This window comes from Apiospora aurea, assembly GCF_038362705.1.
Source record: "Apiospora aurea strain CBS 24483 chromosome Unknown utg000008l_segment0_segment0, whole genome shotgun sequence".
NCBI lineage: Eukaryota > Fungi > Ascomycota > Sordariomycetes > Amphisphaeriales > Apiosporaceae > Apiospora > Apiospora aurea.
This window is the reverse complement of record NW_027117395.1, coordinates 750426-766011: the sequence shown is the minus strand read 5'-3', so window position 1 is coordinate 766011 and position 15586 is coordinate 750426. Positions and strand designations below refer to the sequence as shown.

Genomic DNA, 15586 nt, shown 5'->3' with positions numbered 1-15586 from the left:
CGCATCATCATTTCTGGCTCGCGAGACCAACGAGATACCAATTTGTTTTTGGCGGACGGTCCGTCTGTATTATTATTATTATTCCACACTGGAGCAAAAGGGGTTATGGCGCTGGGAATGACTGGAGGGCGCACGCGCGTAGGACGTACGGATAGTAACTGCAGGTGTATGAATGAGTTGGTAATGGGACATTACTGCCGTGGGCTAACGCATTTGAGTTGATTCGAATAGAAATTTAATAACATTTCTCATGAGACTCATGGCAACTGATGAATCTCCACGTCAAGAGTGACCTTCCTACCATCGTCTTAGCTCAGCAGAAACGCGTCTGGTTGGTACGCTTCCCCTGTCAGAGTCAGTGTACGATCCACTACACAAATCTCATCTTGACTTCCATTCGGTGCCCATCGAGCGTTCTCTACCAGGACTCGCCGCCTGACTCAGGTTGATCAGAACCTGGGAACCGAAACGAAACGATAGCCAGCCACGGTAGGTGGGTAGGTGGCCATTGGAGCATCGTAGTGACGAGTCGAAGAATTTTGCATGATCTGGGACTACAGAAGATGCAGGCAGGATTCCTAGTTTGAGAGCAAGAACAGGTGACCAGATCATTAGAAAGACGGAAGGAGCTCATCACGGAGACCTGGGTCCTATCACTCGAGTATGGGAGAGCAGAGGCTGGATTCCATGTGCTAATGTAGCCACGAGCTTATGGATATACGATTGACGGCTTAAGAAGACTAGTTGATTAAGGCAAGGCAGAACAGAAACGTCAATTAGTTGAGGACATTACAAGTCACTGGACAAGTCATAGAATGAAAAGGAACTCTAGATCTCATTGCAACGTGTATGTTCAATTGACAAGTTATCGTTAACATTGAGGGAGTAATTACATTAAATTAATAAAGATTATGACACAAGAACTTCTTCCCCATTTACATTGATCGTGCGCGCATCCTCGGGGCACAGACTCCTCTCGTTTCCAGCTCGTTCTGTCGTTTCATCCACTGCGTCTCATGTGAAGCTCAACTCGTCCAAAGCTTTATTGTTGTCATGTCATAGCTTTACAGGAAAGCGACGGCGGCCGCCGCGATGGCCAGGAAGCCGCTGCCGACCTTGCCGGCGGCACCAGCGGTGACGACGGGGGACTGGACGGGGTAGCCGCTGCCAGGCGTGGGCGAGCTCTTCATGGTGGTGGGCTGGGCAGCGCCAGCGGGGTAGGTCTGGGTGGCTCCAGCGGGGGTGGTCACCGGGTAAGGGGCGACGGGCTTGCTGACGGTGCTGGAAGTCACACCAGTGGCGGGGACGGTGCTGTTGTTGAAGGGCTGAGCCGGGTACTGGCCACCGGGCTGCTGGGGCTGAGCAGGCTGGGTAGGCTGGACGGGGCTGTTAGAGGAGACGGTGGAAGTCTCCTGCTTGGGCTGCTCAGGCTGAGCAGGGTACTCGCCAGTAGGCTGGGCAGGCTGCTTGGGCTGCTCAGAAGTCTTGGGGGCAGGGGGAGAAGAAGAAGAGACACCAGCGGAGGGCTGCTCAGGCTGCTCAGGCTTGGGGGGCTGGCCGACCTGGTAACCACCGCCAGGCTGCTGGGGCTGAGCCGGCTGAGTAGGCTGGACGGGGCTGTTGGAGGAGACGGTGGAAGTCTCCTGCTTGGGCTGCTCAGGCTGGGCGGGGTACTCGCCAGTAGGCTTGGGCTGCTCGGGCTGCTCAGGCTGCTTGGGCTGCTCGGGCTGCTTGGGCTGCTCAGGCTTAGGGGGGCTGGCCGACCTGGTAACCGCCGCTGGGCTGCTGGGGCTGAGCGGGCTGGGTAGGCTGGACGGGGCTGTTGGAGGAGACGGTGGTCTCGGGCTGGGCAGGCTGCTCAGGCTGCTGGGGCTGAGCGGGGTACTCGCCAGTCGGCTTGGGCTGCTCAGGCTGGGCAGGCTGCTCAGGGGCGGGGGCAACGGCGTAACCGTCACGGGCCTTCTGCTGAGTGGGGTACTTGGAGCCGGTAGGCTTGGCGGGGTAGTTGGTGGGGGGGGCTCACGACAGTGGTGCGGTTGCAAGGAACCATGACAGTAGAGTCAATGACCTTGGTGGTGGCAGCCTCAGTGGTGTGAGGGTGCTTGGGAACCGAAGCGGGGCCAGTGGCGGTGATGGTAGTCTTGGAGCCAGAGTCGCAGTCGGGGCAAGCGACGTAGGTGTAGGTCTGCTGGGGGCCGTTGGTGACAGCGTTGGTAGCACCAGTAGCAGTGACGGAGGCAGAGGGAGAACCGTTGCCACCGTTGCCAGAGCCGTTGCCGTTACCGGAGCCGTTGTTGCCAGAGCCGTTGCCGTTACCGGAGCCGTTGTTGCCAGAGCCGTTGCCGTTACCAGAGCCGTTGTTGCCAGAGCCGTTGCCGTTACCAGAGCCGTTGTTGCCAGAGCCGTTGCCGGAGCCGCCGTTGTTGGAGCCGTTGCCGGAGCCGCCGTTGGAGCCGTTGCCAGAGCCGTTGTTGCCATTGCCGTTGCCGTTGCCACCAGTGGGCTGGGGCTTAGCACCGTAAGGGTCACCACCAGCACCAGCACCAGGAGCGCCGTTGTCGCCACCGTTGCCGGAACCGTTACCGGCACCGTCGCTGGGGCTCTTGGAAGCAGTGGCAGAAGCAGCAGGGGCAGAGGGGCTGCCGTTGTCACCGCCGTTACCACCGCCGTTGCCGTTGCCGTTGCCGCCAGTGGGGCGGGGGCCGTGGGCGCAGTTGGTCTTGGTGGGGATCTCGAGGACCTCGACCATGAGCTCAGGGGCGAGGTGGACAAGGCTGACATCGTTGAGGGCGACATCGAGGTCGATGGCGACACCGACATCAATACCCCAGGCCTCCTCGGAGACAGGGCAGCTGGGAGTGTCGCAAAGGTCGAGCTTGAGGTTCATGACATCAGCGACGACAGCGAGGGCGACACCAGCACCAACATCGGGCAGGATGGGGAGGAGATCGTTGAGGTGCAGGTCAAGGCCAACGATGGCAGCGACGCGGAGGCGGAGGAAAGCCTCAACCTTGGCGCAGCCAACGGTGACGTAGATGGGCAGAAGCTTGACGTAGGTGCCGTCAACATCAGCCTGGAGAGGGGCCTCCTCGAGGAGGTTGGTGGTGATCTTGAACTCCTTGCCGAGAGAGATCTCAGCGCCAAGGCCGGCAGAGATGGGAAGCTCAGCGGAGAGGATCAGGTCGAGGTAGACCTGAGCCTTGACATCCAGAAGACCGGGGAGGTTGAGCTCGATAACCTGGTCAGGCTTGAAGAGCTCAAGAGCGATGTAGGCACCAGCGTAGAGATCAACCTCGAGATCGAGCTTGGCGTGGAAGTCCTTGATGGAGACCTCCAGGTAAGGGAGGGGCTTGTCAACGCCGACAGTCACGTCAACGGAACCGTGGACACCACAGTCGTTGCAAATGACGGCGAGGCCGACATCGACATCGGTCTGGAGGTCGAGGACGTTGGGAACCTTGGCGGCCAGGTCGGCGGCAGCGACGACAACCAAGGGCTCGTCGAGGAGAGTGAGGTCGATATCGACGCGGGCATCGGCGACCTTGCCATCCTTCAGGAGGGTGACATCGGGCTTGACACCCTGGCCACCGATGATGTTGCGCTCGACGACGGAAGGAACGAGGGGGCTGGCCACGGCGAGGGATGCCGCCGAGGCAGCGGCCATGAGGCCGCGGGTTGTGAAGAACATGTCTAGAAGGAAGGACAGTTTTGTATTATTCGTTGATAAAGAATGGACTGGAGAAGTATGGGAACTATCTCCAAAAAGAGTGACTGCCGGGAGCGCAAAAGGGAACTGTGGTGTTCACCTGTTTGGAAGCTTGAGGCTGAGGAGTGAGGAACAAAAAGAAGTCGGATTAGAGGCGGCAGACGGCCGTCTTTTCTACTACTCGCTCGTGAGATGAGAGGATTCCGGGCCCCATGCTGGGCCATGGCAATCCCGATTTGCCCCCTATGCCTATGGGAAACTCTGGAGGGCGAGATGGGTGGGCTGAAGCACATGCTGGCGTGGTCCGATGACTGCGTCTGGTGTAGGCCCTAGTTTGGTGCCGCGAAGGTGATTCGGATCGTCGGCGAGCAAATGGGCAGCATGGCCAGCTCGCCCATGGTTCGGGAAGTGAACATGTCGACCGCGGTTGGCTCGCCCTGGCAGCGGTCAAGTTGGTCGCTGGGACCGGGGGTCGCATGTGGAGTGGTTCCTGGCGGAAGCCTGGCGGACTGGGGTTCGTGCCGGGGTCCATCTGTACGTGCAATTAATTGCCCGCACCAAGACCCGTTCCCAAGACCCGTTCCCAAGACCCGTCCCTGCCAGCCTGTGAGCCTGTGAGGCTCCGGATTGCTTCTTCCCAGGTCTTCTGTGCAGCTTCTGCCCGAACCAGGTCGCTGCTCAGCTGTCGCCCGCATCGGCGGTGGACCTTTTGCTTGTGGCTATGGAGTCGGTACCGCTGGCATGGCGGTAGGCCCGAAGAGCGGTGGTGAGTGACCTGGCATTTTCGCCTGTATGTAGTTGTGTTCCTGTCGTCCGTGTTCAGGAAGGTCAGTCAGTAATCTCCATCCATCAGGCTACATGTAGTGAGGCTAGTCAGGTACCGCCAAACCGGCTGTGCAAGTAGACGAAGCCTCTACTGCCTCTATCACACCCAGCAGGCTCAATTCGACATGCAGATTGGAAACAATGTCGAGGTGACGTTGGCCGGCCACTTAGCGGGAAGGCGGGACCCCCTTTGGCCAAGCCGTTTTTTGGCAGGTAGTGGGGGTTCCATCACTAGTGACTGGCGTATTTGATAGGGATCGACAATGAAACATCTTGGCAGACCCAAACTCCCGCGGCACCACGCCTTTCTCTGGCTTCTCTCTCGCTGCCAGCCGTACTTGTAAGGGGGGGACGGCCTAGGAGACCAGTCGTCATCGTCGCTGGCTGCAGCGTCTCCAATGAATTTTAGATGAGAACCAAATTTCAGGCCTCGAGGGATCGCCAGACTGCCAGACCAACGAAATTGACCACTGTTTCCTGCCAACTGGAAGCCGCCAGGCAGGCCACCTTCTGCACCTGCGTCGTGGTTTTGCTGGCCGCGCAGCCACACACACGTCGGCACGTCTGCACGCCTGCAGCCACCTACCTACGGACAAGACCGAAGGGCACACCAGCACAGTCCAATTTCCATCCCAACATTGGAGTGGCTGTCGACTCCATTGGTTAACCGTTTCACCTCCTCGTCCCCTGCCAGGGCCCCTAGCGCCGGTCCGGAATACAATACGTAAGGCTTCGGGCGGGCGCTGCTGGGCGCGTTCCATTTTGCGGGGAACGAACGGCACCTGCTAGCCACTGCCCTAGTATGTAGTAGCCAAGCAATCCTTCAGCACTGAGCACTTCGAGCTGCTGCTCCAGTTGTTCTCAGGATCCCTATGTAGGATCCTATCCAGAATCTCCGATTCACTAGTCTTCCTGCTTCCCTGCTTTGGAGACCAATCTCATCCGATATCACTTCATTATTGCGTCCTAGAAATCTTCCAGACTCCACGACACTCGATACAGAGCCGATACCCAAATGTCCCGATCTCTCTCTGAAGGGTCTAGAGGGCCCAGTCGCCAGTCGGCATAGGCAATTTCTTCATGCAGGTCCCAACACATGCATGCAGCTCGACATGGTTTAGGCTTTTAGCACCGGCGGATCGAGTTCGGTCCTGATCCGATATTCTTCGTATGATACGATGCCAACAACGTTATTTCCTCTTTTTCAGAAAAGTAGAGCCAGATCTTACTCGACATACCCGACACATCATGGGAAAGGAAAGGTGGGGGAGCAAATGAGAAACCCTCTCTGCCGCCAGCTGCCACCCAGAATCACGCGCGTTGTGATTTGATCCCCTGCATGCTACTGTAACGCCTAGCGCTGTCGTGATACGTGAGCGATATCTCGCAAAACTGAAGGGGAAAGAAAACGAAAGAAAAAATCAAGAACCAGAAAAAGCTTCTCTCACTATCCACTGCTCCCACTCTCAGCCCAAGTCCGGTGCGGGGCGGATGTTCGTCTCCGCCGAGCAGCTCGTGTAGGCGGGCTGTAAGCTGGCGTATGGGTATATGTCGATCAATAACGAGATCCTCCTGTCTGTTCGTGTAGTGGTAGTGTGTGTGTGCGCTCCCTAGGCTCCTCCTCGTAAAATCCTACGGGCGCACGTTGAACCATTGCCTGGGCACAGCCCTGCATGCTACCTGTCCAGCCCAAATGGGGAAATATTGGCTGCAGATCCGCCTCATTCCCACCCCTTGCCGGTCTTGGCATCCCTGTCCGCACCCTCTCCCTACAACGGCCAAAAGGCAAAAGAAAAAAAGGAAAAAAAAAAAAAAAAGAAGCCCATCATCCATTTCACATGCAACATTGATACTGCAAATAGCTATTTTCTATATTCTGACAATAAACAAAAATCCGCGAGGGGCTCCATCCCTCCCGGAAGGATCCCGGGAGGGGCTGAAGTGTTTTCGTGTCGCCGCTGACTCGGATTTGCATGAGTCGGCTGGTGAGTTTGGTTTTCCGCCCCTGGATTCGCCTTCGCTGTCAGAAGGCAAAAAAAGGAGAATCTGTAGACTGTGTCTCTGCTGCTCTATCGCATGCGGCTTGTATCTTGAACATGCATTTTCCTTCTTGTCTGTCAGATGTATGTACATCTGTTTGCACGTCGTGTACATCGAGCTTCGAAACGCCCGAGAGCGCTGAATGCTATGTATGGCTTTTTCCTTATGGGTTGCAGCTTAGACCTCTTTCTTGCCCCAGGCAGGCAGGCACGCACGCACGTACGTACGTCATGGGCAAAATGAGATTCATTTCAGATGTGTAGTTTAGATCCAATCAGCCGTCTTGAATCTGTCGCGATCATAGCGCGATCATATCCTATCATGGGATGGCTTGGAAGGGAAGAGATGTGATTGCAAAGCAAATTTTCCTATTTTCATTTTAAAAAGTGTTGCATGCAGCGTGCAGAAGACCGGTTCTGATAGAATTTACGTAACAATGCTCCAAATCCAGCCTGGTCACCTCCCTTGCTTGGAAGCGCATACATAATGCATTATGCAGGTACATATGCATGGGCAAATATTATGTTACAACATCGATTCCCTGGACGTGATCTTTTGTCGAGATTTCGATGAACCCAACTAGACACAGTTACGTATAATTAACACAGCATATATAGCCCGGGCTGGCATAGCATTATGCGTTTTCTATGATAACCTCTAGAGATGTCTGAGAAGAGTTTTCGCTTCATGGTCAAGTCGGTTCGAATGTCCAGCATGTAAATAGTGGAGTGGCACCATGGTTCTTCCGAGCAGGATTATCTGATTTGGTTCCAATTGCAATCTCACAGTCGACATGAGTCTAGACTTCACCTGCAAATATCTCATCCGCATGCAGCATGTAATAAGCGGCGCATGCTGACATACAGCGGGAGTATGCAGGACATTGCCCATTCGAACCACTTCTCAGCCTGACTTGCTATGCATAACGCAATTTGTTCAGGAGGATGCTTCTTTTCGGAGACGAATCCTTATCTTCTGTCCCTCTCGTGAATGGCGATATCCAGAACCAGCTGAAAAGTACACAATGAAATATACGAAGGTGGAAATAGAAAAAGAAAAACAAGCAGCCGTTAAGTCAAACGATGCTTCCATCAAGGTTATGTAAAAGACGGTTCTAGAATCCCCTTCCCCGTCGAAAAGCAAAACCAAAACGAGAAAAAGAAACAAGCTATGCACATCTTTCGCTTGTCGTCATGGTTGCCTCTGCCTGCTGTGGTCGCGAGGCTGCATACTGTTTCCCCTTTCGGTAGATTATGGGGCGTGCCGGCGGGAACAGCCGCGTCCCGCGTCCGGGTAGGACAGCCTTGGCAGCCTTGCCCGGATACGGGAAACGAGCCAGTTGCTGGTTGCAGCCTGGGCAGAAGTAGTGACTGATGTCCTGGTATTAAAGGAAGAGACACGGGGGGAAGCAGAACTGGAAAGCCGCCTGCCGTATTGCTTTGAGAAATAGGGGTTCATTGCTAGAAATAGAAGAAGACAAATGGAAATCCAATGTAGGGGTGTCAAGATGAAAATTCGAGATAAGATACTGAATATACAGACACATACACACACTGGTCTTCTGGGCGAGAGCCAGTATCAGAATGTATCTGATTGTGTTGTTCAGTTTCATCTTGGGCAACTTACTAAATCCTATCACCGTTCCTCGGTCCATGTTTTCCCCTGATGATCACAGGACGGATACTGAGCGACGTCTAACTCTGCCCCAAGCCGCTGCAGCTTCCCTTTAGGACGAAGCGCTTCAGCTAGTACTAATGTATCTCTCTCTCACACACGTATATAAGACACACAGGCCCAGGCTAGCCTTCCCTACATACAACTAATAAACACGAAAGCTCATATAGCAAAGTTACCAAGGCAATCCCAATATCGGATCTTCCCGAATCTATCCCACCTAATCTTCCCGAGCCGATGCCGAATACCAGTGGCCTCCCCGAACCCTTCGCAGTTCTGCCTTTACCCAGTAGTTCCAGCAACAATAACGACTAGCAGAAGTTGAAAGACTCCTTAGCAGTCGTCAATAAGCTCCTTTACGCAGCCTGCCCGTCGTCGATACCATGCAATCGTACATGGCGAGTTGTACGGCAACACACCCATCATTAGCTGCCCTTCGCCGACGCCAGCCTCTCTTTACCTGCCTCCGTCTCGTACACCGGCTATCTACATACCACATCACATCTGGCTTGCACGACCCCCAGAACAAGTTATATGATCTCCTTGCTTCTCGAAACGCTACTAGTATCATGAATCTAGGTGCCCGGGGGCGGAATACTAGACTACAAAAGGTGCCCCTAGGGCGGACACGAAGTCCCCGATGACTACTATGCCCATACAAGGTATTGCAAGAGGAGGAAAGCCGAGGCGTCTTTCGTCCACTGCGATTTCGGACACTTTCGTCGGCTTCGTCCAAACGAGCGGACTGGCAATGGCCTGCGCCATTCGGACATCGGACCGTCTTGGCGCCGTCTCCTGTGCCGCGCGCAGGGCTTGGCCTTGACAGGAGCTCTCCGCGTTTCTTGTGACTGGCTGTCCATTCCTCCGCGGGCCAACCTACCGAAATAGTGATAGCCACCAAGCCAATGCGACAACATAGGAGAAGGAAGGAGAGAAGTGCCAGCATACCCTGATACACTGTGCCTGCAGTGACAGTCAGGAGACAGGATCTTGATAGTGAGATCAACTCAATCTTGCCCCGTGGGCTATATTCAAGTGATATAATAATGTAACTCGCCGTCGTAAAACTCCACTGATGCATGGTAACATTTCCCCAACATTGCCTGGGTTGAATCCAGAAGCTTTTCCCATCCATCCGTCCTATCCAATCCACGCCCTCTCCGATCCATATCTCATCATATATGTGACATACATTACACTGTTGAAGTAGGCCGCGCCAATAGCCCTTCCGCTGAACCCAATTTTTTGTTTGGCAAAATCATAACGTCGTCAAGAAAGAAAAGAGAAACCGAGAAACGGAACCGCTTTTCTAAGGCTCGCCCCAGATCTCGTCGGCAATCTGTCGCACGAGCGCCAGCTTGTTCTTCTGGTCCTCCTCGGACAACGGGTACCCGGACTCGTGGGTAGAGAAGCCGCACTGAGGGCTGACGCAGACGCGCTTGAGCGCCTCCTCGCGGCTCTCGCCGCTGCCCGCCGCGATGGCGTCGGCGGCCTGGTAGACGCGGGCCTTCATGGCCTCCTTGTCCTCGAGGTCGCGCAGCTTGGTGCTGACCACACCCACGACGACGCTTTTGTTCTTGGGCAGGTACTTGAGCGGCTCGAAGCCGCCCGAGCGCTCCGTGTCGTACTCGAGGTAGAAGGTGTGGACGTTGAGGTCCTCGAACAGTTTCTTGGCGATGACGTCGTAGCCGCCCTCGGCGAAGTGCCGCCCGCCGATGAAGTTGCCGCGGCACAGGTGGATGCCCGTGTGCATGTCCGCCGGGCACTTGCTCACGGAGTCGTTGTACAGGGCGATGTAGGCGTCCAGGAGGTCGTCCACGGTGCCCTCGTTGTCCTTGTCCTCCTCCCATCCCTGGCGGAACTTGTCCGAGCAGAAGTCTAGAGTGTCAACATGTTAGTAGTTGTTGCTGAGGGGCAGTTCGGGGGTGGGGGTTCAACTTACAAGCCATGCCAGGGTCATCGAACTGGACGTTGCGCAGGCCGGCCTCGTAGAGCATGGCCAGCTCGTCCTGGTAGCACTTGGCGACGTCCTTGAAGTACTCGGCGTCGTTGGCGTAGGCCTCCTTGGCGTAGGCGCGGCCGTGCTTGTAGCGCATGTGGAACCAGGCCGGCGTGATCATGGTGAGCTTGATGTTCTTCCACTCGCTCTCGGGCAGGGCGGCCTGGACGAGGCGGAGCTCGTGCAGGTTGGAGACGGAGCGGGCCGGGTTGTGCCGCAGCTTGCCCCCCGCGATGACGCTGTCGCCGGGCATGACGTGGCGGTCCTTCTCGATGAGCGAGACGACGTCCGGGTGGTAGAGGCGGAACATGGAGCCGTCGGCGTTCTCGAGCCGCAGGCTGCCGTCCAGCTCGTCCCAGAACAGGCCCCAGAAGCGCGTGCGGTTGTACTCGCCCGACGTCACGGCCTTGATGCCGACGTCCTGCTGCATCTGGACCACCTTGGCCACGGCCTCCTTCTCGATGGCGTGCAGGCCGGCCTCCTCCTCCGAGACGCCGTTGTCGCGGATGTTGGCGCGCACCTCGAGCAGGTTCTCGGGGCGCAGCAGCGAGCCCATCTGCTCGGCCCTGAAGGGCGGCGCAGTGTGAAGTTCAAAGCTAGCCATTGCTTGGTTAGGTACTTAAAGTATGTAGAGGATAGGTACAGCAACAGGAATAAAGTTCACTGGACAAGACTAGTAGGTCGAACGGCGTCGGGAAAGAACCAGTCTGATAGCTATTTATACCCAAGTTTCTTGCCCGCAACCCCTCGATACAGAAAAGGAGGGAAAAGACCAAGGAAATGACCGGCCGCCGTAGTTTCGATCCATCTACAAGATTTAGTTTGTGGTGTGCGGGGGAAAGCGTGCGACATAGCGCTGCGAACGAGTCCTAACAGAGCCAACTATCGCCATGGAAGACAAGGTCGGCCCGGCCAATTTGCTGCAAGGCGTGGGTATTAAAACGCCCGATGTGAGGTGCAGCGGTGGGGGCCCCGGGGGGCAATGGCGACACCAGCGACCAAAGCGACTCTAGAGGCCAAAGCGACTCTAGCGGCCAACCGACGAGCAGAACGAGCGCCATTCCTGCGGGTCAGCCATGGCGAAGAGCCCAGAGGCCCAGAGCATCATAGCGCGTCGGGACTTAAAACGGTTGCTGCCTGCCGAGATTGTGACATGACTCTCTGACATACAGAATGAAGCATTGAAGCGTCGACGAGACCTTTGCAACTATCCCCGGAGCGACGGTGACCTGTCGACATCCCACCGGGTCGCCGCCATTGTCGCTTAGCCCCCAACGCCAGCGGGCCTCGCTCACGATTTCCGGGACCTCCCACACAGAAAAGGGCCCCGCCCGCTCCCTCGTGCGCGTCCAGAACCGGTGATTCGGTACTGGGAAAAAGAAAGTTGCAGCTGCGGAACACAGCACGTGTGCATGTACTTCCCATGTTGGAGAGAGGCGATCTTACCAGAATAGTCGTTAGGGTTCGGTTTGATAGGTGCACGTGTGAAAGACGGCCTGTCTGTCTACTTTTAAAGCCGCCGAAAACTAAATGTCCCGAAAAGTTAAAAAGAGGCCGTAACGCTCGTGCCCAACCCTTAGCTTAATCCCCGCAAAGAAGTATCGTTACGCAAAATAGAGAGGTGCAATGAATCCAGGAGGTGGCACATATATTCTTGAACACACCCTCAATCTATTGCGCCGATACACCGCCGCTGTCATTGGCTCTCCATAGCACATATTGAGAACCGTGTGGTGCCATGCAGAAACCCCGCATTGCTCGTCGTGTCTAGGCAATTTGTATGTCCCAAGATGCGGAGAGCATGGGGTGGTAAGACGACAGCCGAAAGCCGCAGGACGATGCATCAGAGGCGCCGACGGAGCTCTGCCGCTTCATCGTGGACGCCAAGTACGAAATTCTTACGGCAAAGCACATCGACAAACTGAAAGACCTGATCGTGGACCACATCGGCATCGCGGCGGGTGCCGCCGCCGGCGCCGATTCCAGCGAGCCGTTCCTGAAGAAGGCCGTCCAGGCCCTGCATGGCGGCGGGGGGGACAGGCCACTCGACGGTCTGCACGAAGGGTCGGTCATTCCTCCCGCAATGGGCCGGTTTTCTGAACGCGGCATACTCGCACAGCTTCGACTTCGATGACACTCACGCTGCCTCCATCCTGCACCCGGGCGCAACTGCCATCCCGGCCGCGCTGGCACAGGCCGAGTTGTCCCACAGCGACGGCAAGTCGTTTCTGCTGGCTGTCGCCGTTGGCTATGAGATCACCACACGGCTAGGCCGGGGTAAGGTCTTATCTCTCTCTCTCTTCTCCCATTTCCCGCATTCCCTGGGACATGCCGAGTCATGCCATTCGTAGAAAAAAAGGGGGTTGGGAAGCCGACAGCGGGGCCCCCCTGCCCTTCTTTACCAATCACGCTGCCAATCGCTAAGCTCGAGATAACACCACAGGTCTAAACTACGGCGGATACACCCGCGGCTTCCACAACACCGCCACCGCCGGCATCTTCGGCGCCACCGCGGCCATCTGCAAGCTGCGCCGCTTCTCCGCGTCCCAGACCGCCGACGCTTTGGGCCTGGCCCTGTCGCGCGCGGGCGGCACGATGCAGTTCCTCGCCAACGGGGCATGGAACAAGCGGCTGCACCCGGGCTTCGCGGTGCACGACGCCTTCGTGGGCGCGGCGCTGGCGGGAGCCGGGGCCGTGGGCGCGACCGAGCCCGTCGAGGGCGCGCACGGGCTGCTGCATGCGTTCTCGGCCACGGGCACGGGCGAGGGGGTCACGGAGGGGTTGGGGACGGAGTGGGGTTTCGCGGCGACGGCGATGAAGCCGTTTCCGGCTTGTCGGATGACGCACGCGGCTATCGAGGCCGTCGTCAACGTCGCGGCGCGGGAGAAGGAGAAGGAGAATGAGGAGACGAAGAGGAGGGAGATTGACGGCTTCACCGTCGAGCTGTCGCCCGGCTCCTTCCCCATCGTCGCGACCGCGATCCCGAACAAGCTGCGGCCCCGGACGGTCGTCGACGCGCAGTTCAGCGTCTACTACCAGGTCGCCGTGGCCTGGCTGCACGGCGTGGGGGCCGGGTGGGCCATGTACGAGAAGCTGGGCGACGCGGACGTGTTGGCGCTCTGCCGCAGGGTGACGGCCGTTGTCGCGGACGACGTGCGGGACTTCGAGGCGCGCGTCACGTTTCGGTTCGCGGACGGGACCAAGCTTACGGAGGCGCATTGTCCATCCATTGGGCGAGGACGAGCACCCGTTTTCTCGGGAGCAGGTGCACAATAAGTTTTTGGGGGTCACGGCGGCTTGTTATTCGGAGGATAGGCAGAGGGAGATTCTGGATACGGTGGAGAGGATTGATACGATCAACGTTGATGAGTTGCTGCAGATTTTGTGATTGATGTTGATAGATAGCGGATACCCACGAGTTAGCTTTAGCATTATATTTGGGCTTTAGATGCTAGACTAATTATCAAAACATGATCAAGTCTCTTCAGCGACTACGGATATGCTGTTGCTACTGTGTCTCTACATAGCTTCAATTGGCTTTCGTGATGTTGAGAAGCCAGCTGTGCACCAGCTCCTGTATTTCATCACTGTTGCTTTCCATGAAGAACATATGCCCATTGCCATGAATCCCTACGTCGCCCAACTCCACATGCTCAACCTTGCTGCAACCCGCCTGCCGTAGGTATCTCACGTTACACTCGTCATATTGTGCGTGAAAGGAGGCCTCGCTGGTCACGGTCAGAATCGGGATATCCACCAAGTTCGCGAGCTTTCGGGGCGCCGGGGGCTCCGCCTGTAAGACACAAGCCGTGTGATTCTCGTCCTTGGCCGCGAACTCCCGTCTCGTCAGGTCAGCCTCGGGCCGCGCGACGGCCGGACTGTACGTCAGCGGGATATCCGCCAGCCCCCAAGCCCGCGCCGCCTTGGCGACCGCGGGCGCCACGTCCCGAAACGGCGGCCCGCTCGGCTCCAGCAGGACGAGCCCCCGCGTCAGCCCCGGCCGCGCGTCCGCGATCAGCGGCGGCATGATCCCGCCCTGGCTGTGGCCCAGCAGCACGACGGGCTTGCCGATGCGGTCCAGCAGCGCCGCGCCCGCGGCCTGCACGGCCGTCTGCTGGTACGTCGCGTTGTTCATGTACTGGACGCCCGATGTGTAGAACGCGTCGAAGACGGGGTCGCCCATGGCCCCGTTGCCCGGCCACTGCGTGTGCAGCGCCGCCTGGGGCCAGAGCCGGTAGTCCGCGACCGCGGTGAAGCGCTGCTGGATGTACTCGGCCGCGAAGGCCGAGGGCTCGTCCTGGCCCGCGCCGGGTCTCCAGGGGAGCGGCCGCGGAAGGTCTGGTCGACGAGGTAGAGCTCGTAGCCCTGTTCTAGCAAGCGCGAGGCCCAGCCGACGCCGCCGTCGGGCTTGTTCAGGAAGTTCTGGGAGGATTTTGCGGTTTTAGTGATTTCGACGCGCAACAACCGCGCTCAAGTGGGGTCTTGGACTTCTCACCGTGCCTGTCTGCCCCTGGCCGTGGACCAAGACGATGGGCGTGGGCTGCGACGGCCCGTCGACGGGGCTCAGTCTTTCGACGTACATCTGGTCTTGCAAGAGGTGCCCGCCGGCGCCGTCATCGACATATTTTCCGCCGACATAGAAGTACGAACGGCGGTGGGGTGTCTCGAGACCAAAGGTGCTGCCGCAGTACAGCCACAGCAATGCGGCCTTTGCCAGTCTGAAGTGCATTGTGCCGAAATCCCTCTTAGAAGTGTTCACGCGTGGAGCGAGATGTGGCCTAGGCAGCCCTGGCAAGACCACACGATGCTATGCATGTATATATATATATAGCCTCGGCTTCATGCTCTGCGAGGTCATTCAGCCATTCGCCAGAAGGCGGGGTACTCATGGCAACCCATGCCCATGCATCAATTGCTGTGTTGGCGGAATGCATGCTGACGTGGATACGGCGACGCTATTCGCAAGAAGACCGCATGCATGCTCACTTGCCTCCGTATGATTCATACGAAGATGGGGAGACGATCGTATGTCCGGTGTAGAGAGATGCAAGGTATTCATTTGATAAGTTGGATGCGTATAACAGATCTAAGATCTATAACTGGTTCTGTGGTCGCAACGGCTCGATAGATCGAGAAGCTATCGCTAAACACGCATCTAGGATTAGCGGCCAACTAGGTGCCCTAAATGCTGTCGAGCATAACCTAATTTCATTGGACCAATATCTGGTCCAAGGTGTTTGTTCAACCCTGTTGCCTGTCAACCTGTCAGGAACCTCCGGGGAAGATACGTGAGCCCATAGTAGTACGTCAGTCAAACCAGGCAATTTGGTCCAGGGAAAGCC

General features: G+C 57.0%; 4 protein-coding genes across 4 annotated transcripts; 1 reads left to right on the top strand and 3 right to left on the bottom strand.

Annotated features, from left to right (window-relative positions):
* Positions 1-1064: 1064 nt before the first annotated feature.
* PG986_011722 (uncharacterized protein) lies at positions 1065-3688 on the bottom strand (the record flags this gene model as incomplete). The annotated part of the gene is made up of 2 exons (XM_066847944.1): positions 1065-1745; positions 2024-3688. 2 exons carry the CDS (start codon positions 3686-3688, stop codon positions 1065-1067), a joined length of 2346 nt encoding a protein of 781 aa, XP_066694640.1.
* A 5866-nt stretch (positions 3689-9554) lies between these two features.
* Positions 9555-10848, bottom strand: PG986_011721 (UROD/MetE-like protein; the record flags this gene model as incomplete). The annotated part of the gene is made up of 2 exons (XM_066847943.1): positions 9555-10123; positions 10188-10848. 2 exons carry the CDS (start codon positions 10846-10848, stop codon positions 9555-9557), a joined length of 1230 nt encoding a protein of 409 aa, XP_066694639.1.
* Positions 10849-12034: 1186 nt separating this feature from the next.
* Positions 12035-13632, top strand: PG986_011720 (uncharacterized protein; the record flags this gene model as incomplete). The annotated part of the gene is given in 5 exon segments (XM_066847942.1): positions 12035-12053; positions 12092-12308; positions 12364-12521; positions 12688-13429; positions 13449-13632. 5 exon segments carry the CDS (start codon positions 12035-12037, stop codon positions 13630-13632), a joined length of 1320 nt encoding a protein of 439 aa, XP_066694638.1.
* A 141-nt stretch (positions 13633-13773) lies between these two features.
* Positions 13774-14973, bottom strand: PG986_011719 (uncharacterized protein; the record flags this gene model as incomplete). The annotated part of the gene is made up of 2 exons (XM_066847941.1): positions 13774-14582; positions 14733-14973. The coding sequence occupies 2 exons, from the start codon at positions 14971-14973 to the stop codon at positions 13774-13776; spliced, it is 1050 nt and encodes a 349-aa protein (XP_066694637.1).
* Between the last annotated feature and the right edge of the window lie 613 nt (positions 14974-15586).